Source organism: Schistocerca americana, chromosome 5 (assembly GCF_021461395.2).
Source record: "Schistocerca americana isolate TAMUIC-IGC-003095 chromosome 5, iqSchAmer2.1, whole genome shotgun sequence".
Classification (NCBI taxonomy): domain Eukaryota; kingdom Metazoa; phylum Arthropoda; class Insecta; order Orthoptera; family Acrididae; genus Schistocerca; species Schistocerca americana.
Genome location: NC_060123.1, coordinates 428,323,766 through 428,344,605, shown reverse-complemented (window position 1 = coordinate 428,344,605; position 20,840 = coordinate 428,323,766). Strand labels below are relative to the sequence as shown.

The following is a 20,840-nucleotide window of genomic DNA, read 5'->3' as shown; positions in this document are numbered from 1 at the left end:
CTTTCCTCCAATTACCATGCTTTTCGTTTCCTTCTTGTTAATCTTCATTCCATATTCTTCTAATTTTGTGTTTAGATCATCTAACATTTGTTCCATCTCTCTTGCACACTCTATCATCACAACCATGTCGTCTGCAAATCTTATTCGCCCCACTCTCCAAGCCCCTGTACAAACTCCTCTCTTTCCATCAAAACTTTCATTTATAATTTCCTCCAGATAGATATTGAACAGTGTCTGTGATAAGCAACCACCTTGTCTTACACCTCTTCCCGGTTCCATTTCTTCACTCATCACACCTCCTATTCTTACTTTTGGTCTCTGATTCATATATAAATTTCTAATTAGCCGTCTATCACTCCAGTCAACTCCATGTTTCCTTAGGATTTCCATCAGTTTGCCCATCTGGCACACTGGAAAGCCTTCTGAAGATCAATGAACACAAAATATGCCTTCCTTTTCTTCTCTGTGTACCTCTCCCCTATCTTTCTCAATAGCCCAGCAGCATCATTAGCTCCCACTCCTCACCTGAAACCAAATTGTTTATCTCCTATTACGCAATTCAGCTTTCCATATAGCCTTCTATTGAGCGTCCTCAGCAAGACTTTGGCTGCGTGCGATATCTCTGTTACTCACATTTTTTGCTGTTCTTTTTCTTTTCTTTAGGTATTAAGATACTTTCTGTAAAGCCCTTTGGCCATTTTCCTGTTATGTATATTTGACTACATAATTCAATCCACTCCCTTTTCCCTTCTTTCTCCAATGACTTTAACGGTTCCCCAGGAATCTCATCAATTCCCATTGCCTTTCCATTTTTCATCTCCTTCATAGATGCTTCAATCTCACTAGTTAGTATTGCATTTCCTTTGTCATCATCTGCAACTTTATCTTCTTCTTCTTCTAGCCCAAGCTCTTCTTCACTTGGTCGGCTGTCTGCAGCATACAGCCATTCTCTATATTCTTCCCATCATCACATTATTTCTTGGGGTTCACTCACCATTTTACCATCTGCTACCTCTGCTTCCTTTAGTCCATTGTTGTTTATCTTTTCCCTGAATGTCAAATCCATTGCTTCTTTGTACATCAGATCATATTTTCCTTCTTACTCTAATTTCTCTATCTTGTCACACATTTCTGTCAACTATTTCTCCTTTGCCTTTTCTGTCCCCCTTCTTAATTCATTATTTAACCTCCTGTAGTTGCGCTTCCCTTCTTCTGTGTTTACAGTTTTCCATTTCCTGTGGTCATCCTTCTTGGCTATCATATCTGGTGTTACCCATCCTTTCTTTACTTTTTTCCTCTCTTTGACTTTGACTCCAAGTGTTTGCTTAACTGCCTTTTTGATCCCATTTTTAAAATGATCCCATCTTCTTTCTGTGCATTTTGTTTCCTGTCCGTGCATCATGATTTCACAGTATGCATACTCTAATTTTTCATAAGTGCCTTTGTCTTTCACTTTCTCAAAGTTAATGTGCTCTCTCTTCTGTCCTTTTCAGGTTCCTTTCAATTTAACTAGAACCTCAGCTACTACTAATATATGGTCTGAATAAATATATGCCCCTGAATAACTTTTGACACTCTTTAGGCAATTTTGGCATCTTTGTTGTATCATTATGTAATCAGTTTGATATCTTTTGTTGTCAAATTAAGATATTCAAGTATACCATCATCTTTTGTGTTTATCAAATAGAGTATTTCCAACTACCATGAAATTTACATTGCAGTATTCCAACAGTGTTCGCCCTCTCCCATTTCTTTCTCCCAGACCAAATTTTCCCAGAGCTTTTCCTTCTGGTCCTTCACCAACTACTGCATTCCACTCACCCATTATAACAATACATGCATTTCTTTTCTCTCTCTCTGCTAAGTTTTCTATCTTCTCGTAACATTCTTCTACCTCTTCACCTGAATGATTACTTGTTGGCATATTGACCTGGATGAAATCTAAGTCTTTCTTTTTCCCTTTCAGTCTCATCATCCTTATTCTTCTACTAACATATTAAATCTTGATAACCTTGTCCTTTAGTCTTTTACCTATCAGAATTCCGGCCCCATACATTCAATTTTTTTCTTCAGCTGAATAGTACAATCAGAAGTCGGCACTTTCCAGTTCTCCACAACCACCCCATCTCACCTCACACATTCCAAGTACATCCACTTTGTTTCTTGCATTTCGTGTTTGGCGTTTTCTAATTTCCCTTCTTGGAGAAGGGTTAAAACATTCTAAGTCCCAATCCATAATAAGTCTTCCTTCTTCTTCCTTCCTCCTTCCTTCCTTCCTTTTCCATTTGCCCTAATCTCTGGAGTCCTCGTTGTAGTCCCCTCCCTGAGATCCAATTGAGGGGAAGCTTTTCTTCCGGAATATTGTACAAAGAGGTCCATCACATGAACGTCTAGGGAAGTATTTCGAGTGGTGGTTTCCTGTTGCCTTCCACTGTCCTCCATATCCTGTTGGCTCATTGACCCGGTTTCCCACTGGGATTGGTTACCCAACCTTCAACTGGGTTGCTCAGCTTAACAGGGGCACCACTTGTACGTAGGATTGTGGAGAATTGAGATGAGAGACACTAAGAGAACTCTCTTGTTGAGTTCTTATATTCGCATCTCACCCCCATTTTTATCCAGAGTCACAAGGTTGTAGCAGTGACTCGCTCAGGTATCTAATTACTGTAATTAAAATACATAGACCCTCTTTTCGAAAAACACACAGTTATTTGATTGGGCATGGTCCCAGTTAATTTGAATAATTGGAATTCTACTGTATACGCATTTACAAGAACCTGAACTTTATTTCAATATTGCAAATGAAGTATTATTTCTTGTCAGCGCATTAATACCTGTTAAGTTAAAAGTAAATTTTAATGCTTTTTATATTCTAGTATCAATGTGTTAATATTTACTGTTTTTTTCAGCCACAAACGCCTACAAGGCTGGTTGAAGATATCACTGAAATAATTAAAAATGAGCAGAACTTGTCAGACACACAGTATGATATGCATGGCAATTCACTCTACATTGGCCAGGTGTGTTTAATTGTGAGTTTTTAAATCTTTTCTTCTTATATCTGTTTCGCATTTGTTCAACTTTGGGGTGGATTGTACAAGACATAATTTCCATAAATTTATTGCTGCTTTGTTTAACCACATTGTTTTTCACACTTTTACGGCATGTGTGCCACATGTCCATAAGTGTGATTATGTTTCCCGTCTGTTTGTATATTGGAACAAGGGAAATTTTTAGTAATGAGTGAAATGTCTCTTTGTAGAGTAGAAATTTAAATTTACAAATGCTTCCTGTCATACTATTTTTCTATCTACACTAGACTGTCTATGACCCAAAAACAGAAATAGAGATAGAATTAAAAGGGAAGGGAATAATTGTACCAAACTTGGGTCAAAAGACTATTTTTTAATTTTATGAATTAACCTATGGTGATGTCATTTTGTATTATCAAATGGTTTTACTATTATCCTGTTTTGCAGAATGGCCTGGGTGACAGTGGCTATCTTACTCATAAGCGGAAAGCATCACCTGCGACGGGCAAGGAAAATACTCTTCCTAATAAACGTGTCCGTAAAGCTTTGGCACCTTCTTGGAGCACACCAGGAAATGTTACAGTTCCAGGAGTCACCGATTGCTTATTTATGTCAGAGACGCCTGTGAGTTTTGTATATGCAGTTCACAAACATGATTGACTACATTTATGCATGTAACAGTAATAAAATACATTTCATACTAACTTCAATTTTAGTTGTTTCTTGAAATATACAGTGTACAATCTGATAACACAAACTTCACGCCAATAGTGAAGTGTCAGCTCATACTACTTATGAAGTGTGGTGATTCATTCATGTCAATGCAATAATGTTTACATGAAGATTTATGAGTCTCTGTACAGAGTTTATGTCGTAGATTTTATGAAGTCCTACACTCTTTTTCAGACAACTGTCTAGTGTTTCCTTAGAAAGTTTTTTCTACCCTCCATTGTTGTTGTTGTTGTGGTCTTCAGTCCTGAGACTGGTTTGATGCAGCTCTCCATGCTACTCTATCCTGTGCAAGCTTCATCATCTCCCAGTACCTACTGCAACCTACATCCTTCTGAATCTGCTTAGTGTATTGATCTCTTGGTCTCCCTCTACGATTTTTACCCTCTACGCTGCCCTCCAATGCTAAATTTGTGATCCCTCCGTATAAGTTAAATTTGTTAATAAAGTTGACAACTTCCCTCTGATAATGTTACTGTATATTGAAACTAAAAAATACGGAAAACAAACATAAAATCATACTTAAAACACCTTCTGCCACGGACTGGAGGTTAAAAATGGTTGCTGCAATCATCTACAAAACCCTCACACTCCTTTCTTGGTAAATTAATGAAGTGAGTTGAATTATTGTGTCCCCCTAATACTAATACTCTAAAATTGTAAATAGTAGTTTTGCAATGCTTAACTTAGTTGTGTAGGCACAAGAAATTGGTGAAGTTCCACTTGAACATTATGCAAATGATTAAAGTGTTTATAATCATTTTTAGTGTAATTAAATTTATTACAATGGTAGTGAATTATCCACTTTGACAAAAAAGTCTGATGTGCCATGAAAATTGCAGTGTCATTTTATTGAAATAAGATCACTAAACTCAGAGGAGAGTGGGCATTCGTGTGTGCGTGCGTGTCTACATCGTGGGAAGCACATTCCTCTTAAATGGAGATCATAGGATTTGTTTTCAGTAAGAAATCATTTCTTTGAATGTAGTTTGCAGCAAGAAAAAGAAGTATACAGTTTTGAAAGGGGCCACACAAACAAATTTGTTACGAAATTAATACTTCTTAATTCTATTACAGTGGCTTAAGTTGTGCAACATTAACGTACAAAGAAGTAAAAAATTATTTTGCTCAATTGTGGCTACTGAACAACATAGTCTTTGTGGATAATTGTTCACTTCCTCAAAACCAATTCCTCTGAGGGGCTTTGTGATGTTGGTGTACAGCATTCTACAAGTGACATTTCACTTATGATGATAGTATCATTTAAATCTCGAATAGTGCTGCTGGTTTCAGTCAGTCAGAAATATTGAGCCAAATACAGAACTCCTCTCGACTTGGGACAATGAAATCAGAGAAACTCTTAGGGCTACAATTTTATTTTTCAATTTTGTTTGGTCAGTTTCAAGCCTAGAAGAAATATATGTATTAGCCTACTCTGCTTTGAAGACCTAAAATTTTTGGTGTAGTATAATCAGTGTGATCAGCAAGTGAGCAAAGAAACACCATTTTCCATAATTCTCACATATTTGTTGATAGCAGTGACCTACAGCTGAGATGAAGAAACAAAATTTTCTGTGGTGTCTAACCAAGTTGAGAGAACAGACATAACTGAATAGTAATTTTGTGTCCTGTTGAGATGGAAGAACAGAGAAGGAACTTGGGATGCTCCTACACACGACATTAGTAAAGAGAAGATTTAAACAAGACCTAGGTGTTCTTCTGTATATTTTCTGTTTCCTAAGTAAATTCAATACCAAAGAAAGCAGGGGTTGACAGATGTGAAAAATACCGAAGTATCAGTTTAATAAGCCATGGCTGCAAAATACTAACACGAATTCTTTACAGACGAATGGAAAAACTGGTAGAAGCCTATCTGGGGGAAGATCAGTTTGGATTCTGTAGAAATGTTGGAACACTTGAGGCAATAATGACCCTACGACCTATCTTAGAAAATAGATTAAGGAAAGGAAAACCTACGTTTCTAGCATTGTAGACACAGAGAAAGCTTTTGACAATGTTGACTGGAATACTCTCTTTCAAATTTTGAAAGTGGCAGGGATAAACTACAGGGAGCGAAAGGCTATTTACAATTTGTGCAGAAAGCAGATAGAGCAGTTATAAGAGTTGAGGGACATGAAAGGGAAGCAGAGGTTGGGAAGGGAGCGAGACAGGGTTGTAGCCTCTCCCCAATGTTATTCATTGAGCAAGCAGTGAAGGAAACAAAAGAAAAATTAGGAGTAGGTATTAAAATTCATGGAAAAGAAATAAAAGCTTTGAGGTTCGCTGATGACATTGTAATTCTGTCAGAGATAGAAAATGACCTGGAAGAGCAGTTGAACGGAATGGACAGTGTCTTGAAAGGAGGATATAAGAAACATCAACTAAAGCAAAACAAGGATAATGGAATGTAGTAGAATTAAATCGGGTGATACTGAGGGTATTAGATTAGGAAATGAGACGCTTAAATTAGTAAATGAGTTTTGCTATTTGGGGGGCAAAATAACTGATGATGGTCGAAGTAGAGAGGATATAAAATGTAGACTGGCAATGGCAAGGAAAGCGTTTCTGAAGAAGAGAAATTTGTTAACATCGAGTGTAGATTTAAGTGCCACGAAGTCTTTTCTGAAAGTATTTGTATGGAGTGTACGATAAATAGTTTAGACAAAAAGAGAATAGAAGCTTTCGAAATGTGGTGCTACAGAAGAATGCTGAAGATTAGATGGGTAGATCACATAACTAATGAGAAGGTATTGAATAGAATTGGGGAGAAGAGAAATTTGTTGCATAACTTGACTAGAAGAAGGGATCGCTTGGTAGGACATATTCTGAAGCATCAAGGGATCACCAATTTAGTGTTGGAGGGCAGCGTGGAGGGCAAGAATCATAGAGAGAGACCAAGAGATGAATACACTAAACAGATTCAGAAGGATCTAGGTTGCAGTAGGTACTGGGAGATGAACAAGCTTGCACAGGATAGAGTAGCATGGAGAGCTGCATCAAACCAGTCTCTGGACTGAAGGCCACAACAACAACAACAACAACAACAAGTAACTTAAACACAGTGATCTCATACACTGATAATCCTTACAAAAATTAAGTGTGCAACAAACAAAACACACTGTTCGTGGTAGAGAGTGCACTTCATTTTCTTTGGGGGGGTTTAGATCTAAAACAAATATGCAAACAGTGATGTGCAAAGATATCATCCATATGTGTGCAGCAGTTCCAGTGAATTTGGCTTTGTGGGTTTTTAAAACGTGTCTGACTTTCTAGGCAATGGTCTGTTCTGATGTTTCCGATGTCAGGAAAGCGACTCTGCTGTCCGAATGGTGAGGCAGCACAAGTTCACAATGGCCTTTATTTAAGTAAACAGTTGTGCATTAAATAGGAAAGAGTTGTGTACATTACTGTATAATAAACAATGCAGAAAATTGGATGGGTACATTCCATGAAAAGTAGCTTCATTAGGAGGTGCAGAAAATATTTCTCTTAGCCATTGTGAACACTTCATGTATGAGAGCATATTGATGTGCTAAAGTTGTCAGTTCAAATGAGGAATGTAAACGCAACTAGATAATGCTGACTAAGCTTACAACCCATTTGAGAAGCAGTATACTAAATCAGAGTGTGAGCTGACAATTTGCTAACTATATATGAATGACAATTATATATCTGACATTATTTTTTCCCCAGCTAACATTTGAATTAAAATTATTCCATGCATTGGAAAGTGCGATTCTTTGTAATTTATTCTCCTGTTGTATTTGCTCACACAGAGTAAATCACTGGAGGCAGACACGTCAGTTCTGTTTTCCCCACCATACATACTGAGAGAAGTACTCCCAGAAGCGGATGAGCTAGGAGTTAATGAAAATCCTCCGCCTAATATTCGGAAACTTTCACCTGCCGCAAAGGTATGTTCCTTGTTTTCTCAATCAAGCTCTTATGTTTTGAAATTTAGATTTTTAGCCGTTGCTTGATATTATCTTAGTTCTACTCAAATGCTGCCTTAGTAGTATCAGCAAAAAGCCGTTTGCATGATTTTCAGTGCTTGATATGATTGTAGATGATAATGATGCACCACTAAAGTAGTAGATGTTTCCATCTATAACTGCTTTGATGCAGATTTTGTATGCATTTTGATAATTCATTTTAGCACAATAGCTTTCAGTATTAAGAGTTCTATGATTAGTTTAGTGCCTTGTTCATCATTAGATAATTTCTTAGTACTGTCAGTATGATCGTTGTGTAGTGAAAAATGAAGTATTCTCTGCACTTCGTAACTTCAGTCTGTAGCTGTGGAAGCACTGTATTTTGGTTGTGTACACAGGTTTTTTTAATATCCTGTTCATTGGTAATGTCATTCTGTACAGTATAGCTGCATTGCATTTTGTTTTTCATTTTTGTGGCTCTCCCATTATGGAGTTTGATAGTGATAATAGTGTACTCATTGATGCTTAACAATTGCGGGTAGAAAAGAAAAATTACATTTAGCAGTAGGTCTATGGACAACCTTTCCAGTATTGCATTAGACAATTTGAAGTAAACTTCAGTACAAAAGACCCCTTCACACCAAGATGTTTAACTGTCAATTATATGACCTTGGCTGCCATTTGCATTTATTTTATCAGAATTATTTTGATTATAAATTGAGAACTTAACTTAGGTCCTGGTTGTGTCCTTGTATGCAACATTAGTGATGTCTACATAATAATAATATACGTCTGTCATTCAGATTTGTACAAGAATGGTTATTACTAGGGATTGAAAAAAATTTGCATTTTGCAACAAATGCAAAATAGATGTGAATTCTGCCTAAAATGCGAAAACATGCAATTACTTAATTGACCCTGTTCAGTGGCGAACTGTATCCATATGAACTATTTTATCAGAGATAGTTCAAAATATCAGAGATAGTTCAAAATTGCTTTATTTTCTGCATATAAATATTGAAAATCTAACCAGTTTTCAGTTACTGGTGTTGTACATCATCTGCCAAAGCCCAATTTGGATAGGTAATGTGCGTAAGAAACTTTTTGCAAAATAAAAAGAGAATGAAGCAACAACATATGATCTGGTGCCATGTCAATTTTGGGCAGTTAAATTGTCTATTCGAGATAAACATTGCATAATGCAGTGTATTATCCATCTGTGGGACCTAGCATTTTATAACAAAGAAAGACGTTTGTTAGCTAAAGCTCAAAAGACAATATAATAAGTATGCTTTTAATGTCCCAAATTAGGTGGTGGATGTTTCCAATTGTGGTTGCATTGAATACTGCCAGAAGTTGGGCCTGTAATCAGTCGTTAACAGTACTCATGTAACCTTAACAAGCAATTGGTCAGTAGCTGTCCCTGAATGCTTTTTCTTATGCGTTGTCTGTTGTTTTCTTATTTTGAAATAAGTGAAGCGACTAATCCTGGTCCATCACGGATTTTGATTATGACTCCTGCAACATCAGTAGAAATGGGCAATATCTGTGGCAGTATGTCAGTTCCACTGTAGGCTACTGCCCTGTGAAGGGAAGGCAGAGTTTGTTTCCCCGCACTGCTCCTTTACCCTCTAGCGGTCAGAATTGTAGTGTGTCTACAGTGGTGGCCATCTGTCACTACATCCTATAGTGCCTGCATTCTGTGCAATAAAAATTGGAAAACAAAATCTCATTCTCTGCCATAGCGTTTGGATAATGAAATCTGTAATGTTTTTCAACTGCGCTGAAAGTCTTCTCGTAACTGTAAAATAGGGTTACCATATGTTTAGTTCTAATTCTGCACAAACTGTCTTGCCAGTTCCATCTGTAGTGTTGTCAAGCATGGGTGATGCAGCTATGAATGCCCGTGAATAGTCGCAGATTGTCGAATTGGGTGGGAAAAGACAATATTGTCCAGAAAGACCTGAAATCTGCAACAAATTCGATTCACCGCTGGGAAAATGCTGCAGCTTTTAAACAGAACTCAGTTTTGAAACATTAAATTCAGCCAGATGAAGAAAATGGCAGCCATTTTGGAAGAAAAAAGTGTTGGAAGTTTTTTTGCAAAAGCAAAGTTCCAGTCATGAAGTTCCCAATCAGCATGTTTTATTAACAGCCAGTTTCAAAGAACTAGGGCTTTGTTCATCTTTGCTCATGTAGTGTGACAGTCTTTTAAATTTGTGCAGCTAAATATTTACTAACAAACAGTGGACAATCCTGGATGGAATAATTATAGTATTACGAAAAAGATAGTTATTATTGACCATATAGCAGATATGCAGAGTTGCAGATAGGCACCACAAAAAGACTGTTAAACAAAGCTTCCAGCCAAACGTAACTTCATCTAAATAGATGACACAGACACACACACACACACACACACACACACACACACACAACGTGGCACCCACCCAGTTTGCTTCTGACAACCAAGCAGAGCACAGGACGCATAACGACATGCAAACGATGTTCTGGCAGTAAAACGAAGTATATTTAATTCAGTATGTGTTCAATATAATTTTTACTAGTTGGTGAATAATGTTTGTGGTGACAGCACACTGTGCTGTGTAGACTGGGGAGTAGCTAGTTTGAAAGGTAATCCAACACTGATATTTTGATCTATGTGTTTGCATGACTAAAGTGCCATATTTGATATTTTCCCTTTTTGAATTGTATAGTTTTAAAAGAGTACTACTAAGTAATTTGATGATTTCGAGTTCGCTATTGCTTCGGATACTGCATTTGTGATTGCACAGTTCGGCAGTTGGGTATCAATCCACCAGTTTGTATACGTTCTGTAGGATTCTGAAGACAATGTTATTTTTATAGATGCATCAGTCAATGATTCACGCCCTTTAAAGAGAAAAGAGGTGTCAGTTGTTACTTATACCCCTTTGAAAATTTGATTGCAGCACTAATTATGCTGCATATCATTTAATAGCTTCTGCTTGCACCCCTAGATATAATTATCAGTAGTGTTCACAAGAAAACAACAAGCTGCAATTGTTTTTATTATTGTTGCAGTATTTATTTTCCTTGCAGTTAAACATGGATTGCAGTATTAGGTTGACAATTGAGCTTACTGGTTTTTTTGTAATATGCTGAATGCTTCCAAGAGTATACCAGAAAATACACAGAACTTCATCTGTTCTGAGACAAGCGCACAGCTGAGAAAAAGAATCGCACTCCCTTAATTGATTCTTGGTAAGTCAACATTAATTTCCAGTTAGAGGACTCAGTTTCTTACCCTGTGTTGTGGATTTCAGTGTTACAAAAAGTAAACTAAAGAAACCGGACAGACTGTTTATTCTGTGTGAGAGATCTCAGAGTTAAAAGTTTCAAACCTGTTGTAATAGATTTCAAGTCGTAGGGGCAGCCATGAGGAGACCAGATTTCTGAAGCAATTCACAAGTATTGGAAGATAAGGAAAGGTGACATATTTTCTATGTCAGGGTGTATACGACCCGGGACAACCGGGAGATCCCGGAAAAAACCGGGAATTTTTTCATCCGGGAGAAACCCGGGAAAAACCCGGGAATTGTTTACAATTCCGGGAATTTTTCATTGTTTTACTTTTCAGTTAAAATTTTGTGTTATTGAGTGGTAAGAACCAATACTCTAACAAAGGATATTACTGTACCTCGCTACTGCAGAATAACACTGCAGCAACGAAACATGAACGAGAAAGAAAAAAACAAGTAAAATAAACTTCAGCTGCAAAGGAAATGCGCCGTATACAACAACAAAACACAGTGCTCATCCAAGCGTCTGCCAACAGCAAAATGTATCAAAGAATTTTGGAAGACTATGCAATGCTTCATAACAACAAATTGCCTCCCATGAGCGTGACGTGACAACTGTTTAAGTTAGATTTCTTTGACATTTGCGGGCGGGCTCTTGGGCATGTGTAGTTGAGTCGCGTATGAGTAGTATCTTCTCCCGCTTCTTGTTAAAGAAGTGTGGCTTGGCGCCACTACCTAATATTGCCGCAGTTCAGAAATATAGTAAATCCGGGCCTGATGCACAGAGCAGTCTTGAGTTGTGGTGGGGAGGTGGGTCGTCTCCACGTGACCTGTGTTTACGTTCAGTGATTTTGTTGTTTCCTCTTCGTTTATTGCTCTCACGTTAAATGATAAAACGGATTTTTGTGACTGGGAGATATCAAATGAATTAAAATACGTTCGCATAATTACGGATGGCTAAAATATGTCATTAGTTTCAGATTTTATTTCCACCTTTCTGACAGTCAAGCATTAATCTCCTTACAGAACAATGAAGTTATCTTTGTCGCTTTGCTAAAGAGATTTGGCTTTTATTAATCTTTTCTGCTGAGGCAGTCAGTTTATTTGAAACAAACTGTTTCATTTCACACTGTTGGTTGGTTTCAACTGTTCACTGATTTCAAGTGCACGTATGACCTTATGCCATAATAAAAAAACCAAACTTGAGATACTACAATACTGGTATTCCAAGAAAAGTTACATTCGAATATGGACATACGAATGTGTACTTTAAGCTGAATTATGCATTTTAGTATGGTTCACGAAATTCCGATGCTCTTGAAGTATCCTGTGATGTGTTGTTTCTTTTATGACCTAATGTAAGATCTTTTAATGTTTTACACGTACGAACATATGGCCTTCCTGCGTCATCGCACAGTGACGACCGTTATCTGGCGCTCTCTTGCAACTGCTGAAATGAACCTATTTCTAACAGGTAGCGGGAAAATATTGCGAACAGTGGTTTGAAAAGCGTTACATACATTAAAAGCAAATTTCTTTTTACGCAAGATGAACTATGTGCGAGGATGTATGATGAATTTTGTAAATAACAAAGCGTTTGACTTTCATTTAAAAATCCACTCTTCGAACACAGCCATTTAGAAGAATTTTGTGCTCAGAAGATCACACATTTACGCCGTTATTAAAAATTTTACTGGCACATTTGTGTGATGTATCTTAAAGTATATCACACGCAGAAAAGATCAACAATATATGTGGAAGCTTAGCTTCTCTCCCAGCTTATTAATCTTGGAGACCAATATTATATGTGAATGCTATGTATATTAATTTAAACCATTAACTTTTCTTATTTGTGTTTTCGCGCTACTTAAGAGTGATCTTGCTATTGGCTGACTACATCATGTGCCCTATTATGCTGTCATCAGCTGACGAGATCACGTGACATCAGTGATGAGTCGCTTACAAAAGCGCATCGCAATCTCGATTTCAGTGCTTTGGAAAGTAACATGTGGTATTTGGTGGAATTCGAATTTATACCTTTGTAATACGAAAATATGCAGTGTACATCAAAGGTGTATCAAAATGGGGACCCCCCCCCTCTCCTGCCTTGAGTTTCGTTTGCTAAAGTGGCGGGAAATTGTACGTCGGTATATAAAACCATAAACATTCAAATGATTGATGAGTTTTACAGTGCCAAGGAATAGTATACGGTCAATTAACCGGGAAATCCGGGAATTTTTTTTCCTTGTCCACGTAGACACCCTGTATGTGCACTTTCTTACGTTCTTATGTATATACATATTGTATTGACTGATTAGTCTTTCATGGGTCTCCAACATTATCTGTTGACTGCAGCAGAAAAACTAGGGTACCCATCAGGAAAGGTTCCTGTCTAATACAAGGTGTGATTGGAAAGTTTTAAGAATGGATCCGCTAATGCTTACTGGTTTGGCAGACAGGTACATGGAAGGTGGGGAGTGAGACATTGCCTTGTCCTTGAATCCCCTCTGACAGGAAACTGCATTTCCTTTACTCAGTTCATTGTGGCAGCTGGTTGAGTGCGGGTCTGTTAGGGCTCGTTGCCGGATTCTGTCTGCGTGAAAATGGACGTAAAAACGGATCTATGAGTTTGTGTGAAATTTTGTTTTAAAACTGGAAAATCGGCTTCTGAGACATACGAACTATTAAAAACAGCTTTTGGAGATAATTGTATGAGCCAGTCAAATGTTTTTGTCTGGTTCAACAGATTTAAAAATGGCTGCACATCATTTAAAGATGAACCGTGGTCCTGTAGGGAAGCAGCCTACTCATGCTGTAATAAATTCACATCAGTCTTTCCATTGTGTGCCAGCCAGTCCGCTGTAACTAGCTCTGACGTCATAAATGTTGCGCAATACTTTAAAACGTCAGACCTAGTTACAGCGGACTGACTGGCACACAATGGAAAGACTGATGTGAATTTATTACGGCGTGAGTAGGCTGCTTCCCTACAGTCCGACCGTCCTTCCACCTAAAAAACGAATGAAAATGTTGTGAAAGTTCCCGACTTAGTGCGCTCTGATTATAGACTTAAATTAGGGAGATGGCTGATGAACTTTGTTTAAGTTTCTATGCAGTTCAATCAATTTCAACTGAAGATCTGAACATGCATCAAGTGTCCACAAAATTCATTCCAAAAGTGTTGTCAAGTGATCAGGGACAATACTGACATGAAGTGTACCAAGAACTGATTAATCGGACTAAAAATAACCCAGATTTGTTAAATAGGGTAATTACAGGTGATGAATCGTGGGTATATGGATATGATCCTGAAACCAAAGTGCAGTCTTCGCAGAGGAAGACTCCAGGTTCACCACGACCAAAAAAAGCACAGCAAAGTCGGTCGAAGGTGAAGACAATGTTGGTGATTTCTTTCAATTCTACCGTGTTGTGTGTATGAATTTACCCCTGGAGGACAGACAGTTAACCAGGAATACTGCAAATGTGTCCTAGAGCGTTTGCACGAAAAGGTGCAGAGGAAAAGGCTTGCATTGTGGAAAGACAGGAGTTGGGTGCTACACCATGACAATGGTCTGACTCATCATGCCTTCTCCATCGTTGAATGTTTTACCAAATTCAAAATTCCTGTGCTTCCACAACTGCCGTATTCCCCTGATTTGGCCCCTGCGGACTTCTACCTGTTTCCTAAACTGAAGCTTTCACTGAAAGGGAAGCGATTTGACTCGATTGAAGACGTCCAGGAAAATGAGGGTAGCGTCCTTAACACACTTCAGGAAAAAAATTTCCAGGGATGTTTTCAAATGTGGAAACACCTTTGGAGTCGGTGTGTTCAGTCATGAGGGGAATATTTTGAAGGAGATGCATCACAGTAGCATGTAAGTACTACCATTCTACAATTACAAGCCCATTCTTAAAACTTTCCAATCACACTTCGTACAACCAGGAACTCTGAAAAACTCCAAAAGTTTTCTGCCTGAACAACATCCTGCCTTTCTGTGAATAAATTTTGAACTGGCCTGTAAAGAACAACAGCCAAGGTGATGAGCGAATGGACTGTCAAACATGGTTTACTCTTCGAGAATAATGTATTGAGAAAGAAGAACTGTATGTATTATATACTATGCAGTCAAGACAATGCTAATGTGAATAAAAAGATTAATAATTAAATTTCAGTTATTAATCTTGCTCCCTTATATTTATGCTTTGGAAATCCCAATTCCACAGAATCTCAGAGCCGCGAATCTAGGCTCAGCAATATGCTGATGGACAGACACCAAATGCCAGGCACCATAGCTCCCTGCCACTGAGGTACGCGATGGCAGGGAACAGTGATTTGTGAGGATCCTTATGGAGGAAATAGCTGGAGGCAGAACCTCACTCTGTAACAGAAAGCGGAATAAATAATCATGAACCATCAGACCTACCTCTTAAAAGAATACAACCATGAAGAAAGCACAAAATAACCAGCCTTAAAATGGAGTGAATAAACAGTAAACCAAGCAAACTCTGGAACTCCAAACTGATTATTATAAATCTCTGGTAAAACCGCAACTAAGTAATTTTAACAATTACAATGCAAAAACAAGTTCTGTTAATAATGATTATAAAACTACTTCACTATACAAGTACATCACATTTCACAGGGTTGATGCACACACCACATAGAAGGTTTTTAAGACATATATTAGCAAACTTCAAGTTAGCTAGTGTGGTGGCCACTGATTCAACTATACACAAACTACTGCCCAGCTACAACTCTACAACAACTGCTTAGTCTCAGTAACTATAATGTCACTTTAAGTTACACATTACGGTCACAATGTCACTTTAAGTTACACATTACGGTCACTTAGTTCTTATGATTTTGAATTAGTGGGACTAACCCTTTTTATTTTTACTGGCACTAACTGTAGCTTAATTTAAATCTTAACACTTGGGAGGGTTAGCTCCTTAGACCCAAGCTGGACAAGGTAGTGAACACTGTTGTCATGTGTTAGCAGAACATACGACAGCAGCACTCAACTGCAGTGTTCCACTTCAGCAATTATGGTTGAATACAAAAGCCCATCTCTGCCTTTAAGCCAACTAAGCTAACTAAGCTTTGTTTTCCTCAGTCATTTACACAGAAGCAAATAGCCACCACAGCTCAAATTGACACATTAATGTCAACAGGCACTCATATAGCGCATGCAAAAAAAAAAAAAAAAAAAAAAAAAAAAAAAAAAAAAAAAAAAAAAAAAACAACAACAACAACCATTCTAGTAATACAGGATCACTAGCCAAAAATGCCCTCCCTGCAAGCAGGCAAAACATACTCTCCTACTCTCCTCTGTCTGGGTGTCGCAGCACGCCAGTACCAGCACAGAGTGGTAGCCCCAGTACAGCACTGGGGCGGAACTCAAATTACCACGGCAGACGGACAAATCGGAACAGCATTTCCTGAAAACTGTTGGCTTAGTGTTTTGTCGCTAAAAATCGCAGATTTCGCATTGTTGTTTTTCCTGGCTGTAGTTATAGGCATTAACAATTGCACAAGTTTAAACAAACAATTTTCTTACTGTTTTTGAAATGTTCTTGGGTATTCACCAGAGTGTTGCTGGCAGAGAATATTTCAAAATCATAATATCCCCGGAAATCCTAAAATGTCAAAACTTTCTCTCTGACTTATTATTTAACATGTTTTTAATGATAAAACGTACATTCGTCATGAGACGTATAATTTCCAAATGAACTTGATGTATTGCAACCTGTCCTTCATAATGACAGTTAGCAGCTTAACTATTTGAACATGGAAGGTAATATGTGAAAGATACTGTACTGAATGACATTACTTTTGAAACAACTGTATTTGTAAAGGGTAGTTCACTGTGGTGGTCTGTAGCACTCAATTTCTTGTCCTTCCTCAGCCTCTTGGATTGTTCAAATCTGCTGTGAAGAGGATAAACTTCGGGGAAGTCACCAATATTCGTGGGCTGCCAAAGGTGAGATATTACAATTTTCTAAATATATGAAGCTTAATACACAGGCGTGAAACATTTGACTCATTATTATTCCTTCATCTTTGTGGCACTTAAAAGTAGTTGCAGTGAAGTGTTTTGCTCTGATTCGCTATGATTCATAGTATTCGGGGAGTTTGTCCCCCCCCCCCCCCCTTCCCCCTTCCAATATGATTGTTCTGTTTGATGTATGCACACTAAGGTAAACATGCTTCGGGTCTTTGTGTGATAAATGAGCATCTATGATTCAGACAATCTGTGAATACTACTGTTGTTGGTATTCTGTAAGATCAAAACCAGAAAATAATTAGTTTATCTACATTCAGTTCTTATCACTCATGTCTTTACTTGATGTCTTTACTTTCGGTAGCAAAGAGTGTTGTCGTCTCCCTGCTTGAAGTTATATAACCATTTCATCTTCTCATTCTTTTTCTATGCTGTTTAGTTCAGCTGGCTACAACAAGAATCTGTTAAAAATGTCTTTATAAAGGCCCATTTTCACCTGGCATGGTCCAAATTGAGCAATGTTTATCTGTGTGTAACATCAGTATTCTAACAATAGATGACAAAGTGAAACAAATCATAACACATACTCTCATTGCAAATGACAGAAATCTTTCGAACTGCGTCCAGTATATCTTTTTATTCACCTTTATGCCTCGTAAGGTCAATAACACCTTCATACTGTTAACTCCGAAAGAACTGAACTGCGATTGAATTGATGTTGACTGTTACATGAAAACCTGAGTCCACCTCCTGGAACCAGTAGTCAGCAATAGCTAAAAAAGGCCATTAACTTTTATTTCCTCTTGTTTCGATTTATAATTGGAAATTTAGTTGTACTCAGAAGGATTTTTATTCATGTTTCACTCGTTATACTAGCCAATAAATGCTGCCATGGAAAGCCCGCTTTGCATATTTATGACAGTGACTGTAGCTAAGTATTCATAAGAAGCTGTAGGGAGAATGGAAATGTGATGATTGCTGTAAAGATTTGTAATAGAATTCATCAATACATCCATCCCTTCATTTTCTTCTGTAGATAACAATATAACAGTATGAAGCATTTCAGGTGTACTCCCCCATCTCCTCCACATTTTATAAGGGTGTATTCCTACCGACTTAAAAGTGGTGATTTGCTGGAGAACAAATTTGCACACTGTCCTCTCGTAAATGATTCAGTTACTGATAAAGACACTTCTATTGGAATAATGCAGATGAAGATTGCTATAATGATGACATTGTGTAACCATGTATCTTGTTGCAGTAATTACTTTGTTGACCTGAGGTTCTGTTTAGAATATATTGCAGTTACTGTCTGATTAAAATAACTTGCTATTTTTGGCAGGAGGGGAAGTAGTATCACCGTTTAGGTAATGCCGATGGCGAACTTTCCCCTGTGCTACCTTTAGTTCACCTTGTTGTCTGACCATCAGTAAACAGTAATCAACAACATGTTGTTTGTGTGGCTTTCTTGACATGTGCTGACAACAAAACTATCCTTCGCTACCTCCATGCCAAACTGTCAGAAGTCACAAGTTACTTTAATCATACTTAGTACAATTTGGCTGCTAGCTGTTTTTGAATTGTTATCCTTAAAGTTGTCCTGCATCTACATTTTCTCGATATCTCTGTTTCTGACACGGTAATGTTATCATGGCTTTGGGGGTACTCTGTATTCCCTCATGTTGTTTTCGGCTGCCACTTTGGTCTAGTTTGTCAAATACTGAAACTCAAAAGCATGTTCAATGCAATGCCAATGAGAATTAGTATCAGACACTAGGCTAATGTGAAGCCTTAGAGGTAGCAATCATATTCCATTGCCTGTCAATTAATTTAGTTTTCCTTTTTTTTCCCTCCCTCTTACAGCTTGATGTGCGATGGGAGATGGTAGCTTGTGGTCGTACAAGAGATCAGTTGGAACTAACTGAACAGGCCCACAGGTACCTCAATCAGTCTGCTCTACAGCCCCGGTCACTCAACCTTTAGAAAGGTTGCGAACAACATGTGATATTATGTTACAGTATAAAATGTGCTCAGCAATTGAGTGTTGTATTATACTTGTTATAATTAAAAACTATCCAGTATTTTTGGTACATGGAGAACATGTACTGCTTTTGTGTGGTACATGATGTTTATTATGATACCTCTTCTGTGAAATAATAGAAGACATTCAGTTATCTGCCAGTGAGTGTAGAAAAGTGAAAAAACGTTGGAGGGGACACTTGCTCGGAGAGCACAATGTGTTCTGTCATGGTCTGGTCAAATGATGTAACGGCACATTGAAAAGTGTGTGTGTGCGTGTGTGTGTGTGTGTGTGTGTGTGTGTGTGTGTGTGTGTGTGTGTCAGTGTCCGTCAGGGAAGCAATAGGAGAAAGAGAGACTAGTACCAAGTAAGTTAATCAGCCAGATGAGAACTGCAGTGTGTGTAAATGTCTGAAAAAATTGTTAAGTTTCCTTGAAATGTTATAGTTTATTTCTTTCTGTTTTTTATGTGTGTGTTACTCTTGCATTTAATTTATTTTGTATGTGCTATGCTAATACATTAATTTGTACATGTAAAAGCATATTTAGGGTGGTTTTGTAAGAAGATAACAGAGAAAACTGGAAAAAGAATAATAGTATTAAACGGTTAATATTACTTAACTTTCTTCAGTCTGTATAATTTTGTAAAACAGCTATCAGTGAATATAAAAACAAGTATTGTGAAACAGATATCTATCGTGTGTGATGCTGCTTGCATGAAATGCAGAGCTCACATTGAATAGAGGAGACAACTGTTTCACAAGTGTTTAGTTTTATACTTAATTGAACATATAACACAGCTCTCGCGTGCACAACCTTCACTGCATTATATTATAAGCATTTAATTACACAGTAGTGGCAGCTTTAAGTTTTAGCACTCACCTTTTCTTTGAAGGTTTTAGGGTAAAAAAGAATCATTACATGCATGTGCTGTGTATTAATAATATATTTCACTTGTACCTGGTGGTTGTTGTAAGAAACTACACTACTAATGAGTCTCATGCAGGAGTGTGATATCTGGTTTGAGTAACTGAATGTTAATTTGTAATATCATTGATGTAGGAGATGTATGCAATACAGTTAAGTGTTTTGTATGAGAATGATGGCAAATGGATTTTATATGCTTACATATTTTGTGTGTGGCATGGAGCCATCACATCATTTCATTCTCAGAGATGCATGTTCAGCACCATGGTTGTGTTTCCTCGTTCTTTGAGTTTGAATATTGAGGGTCTTATGAGCTGTAGATAATCATTTATGTGGCCTTTCCTTAAAACAACGAGCTCATAATTATGTGCCTTACCTTTGATATATTTAAGAAGTGGAAAACAAGAGAACCGTTAGTGTGATGTAAATGTTTATTATGCATTTTGCTTGAAGTATTGTCAGTGTTGAAAACCAAATAATTTTACATTGTATCTTTCTGTGGGCATTTTGCCCACAAAGAAGACTGTATAGATGTAACAAAGTATTTTCATCGAAGAACACTGTGCCTTCATGTGATTAAGATGTTAATTGGACTACAAATAGTTTCATATTGTGACTGGATCTGACATAAACCTGTAAAGAAGACTGTACAGGAAGAAATATAAACTTTCATTTAAAAACTTTATACTTCATTGCTATAATCTAATTATTACTAAATCTTTGACTTTGATGCTGGCAATATTGATTTCTATTGTGTGTTGTTTCTATTTAGAATGCAAATATTTACTCAAGTGAAGGAAATTGAGGATACACACACAAACTACTGTCTTCAGTTTGAATTACAGTGGGTAATATAATTTATTTATTACGTGTGTGTTTCTTGTTACCAGAATAGGAGTTCATGAAAATCTGTAAGAA

The 20,840-nt window shown here is 37.4% G+C and overlaps 1 protein-coding gene across 4 annotated transcripts in view; it reads left to right on the top strand.

The window, feature by feature from the left end:
• Positions 1-20,602, top strand: part of LOC124615411 (myb-related protein B) — a 204,465-nt gene extending 183,863 nt beyond the window's left edge. For 2 of the 4 annotated variants that reach the window (XM_047143276.1, XM_047143274.1), the window contains exons 11-15: positions 2,910-3,032; positions 3,480-3,656; positions 7,538-7,675; positions 16,881-16,955; positions 18,840-20,602. In XM_047143276.1, the coding sequence (XP_046999232.1) occupies positions 2,910-3,032; positions 3,480-3,656; positions 7,538-7,675; positions 16,881-16,955; positions 18,840-18,959 (633 nt within the window). In that variant the 3' untranslated portion in view covers positions 18,960-20,602. The remainder of the gene's footprint in view (positions 1-2,909; positions 3,033-3,479; positions 3,657-7,537; positions 7,676-16,880; positions 16,956-18,839) is intronic. The other 2 variants (XM_047143275.1, XM_047143277.1) reach the window with 2 other exon arrangements.
• Positions 20,603-20,840: the final 238 nt, after the last annotated feature.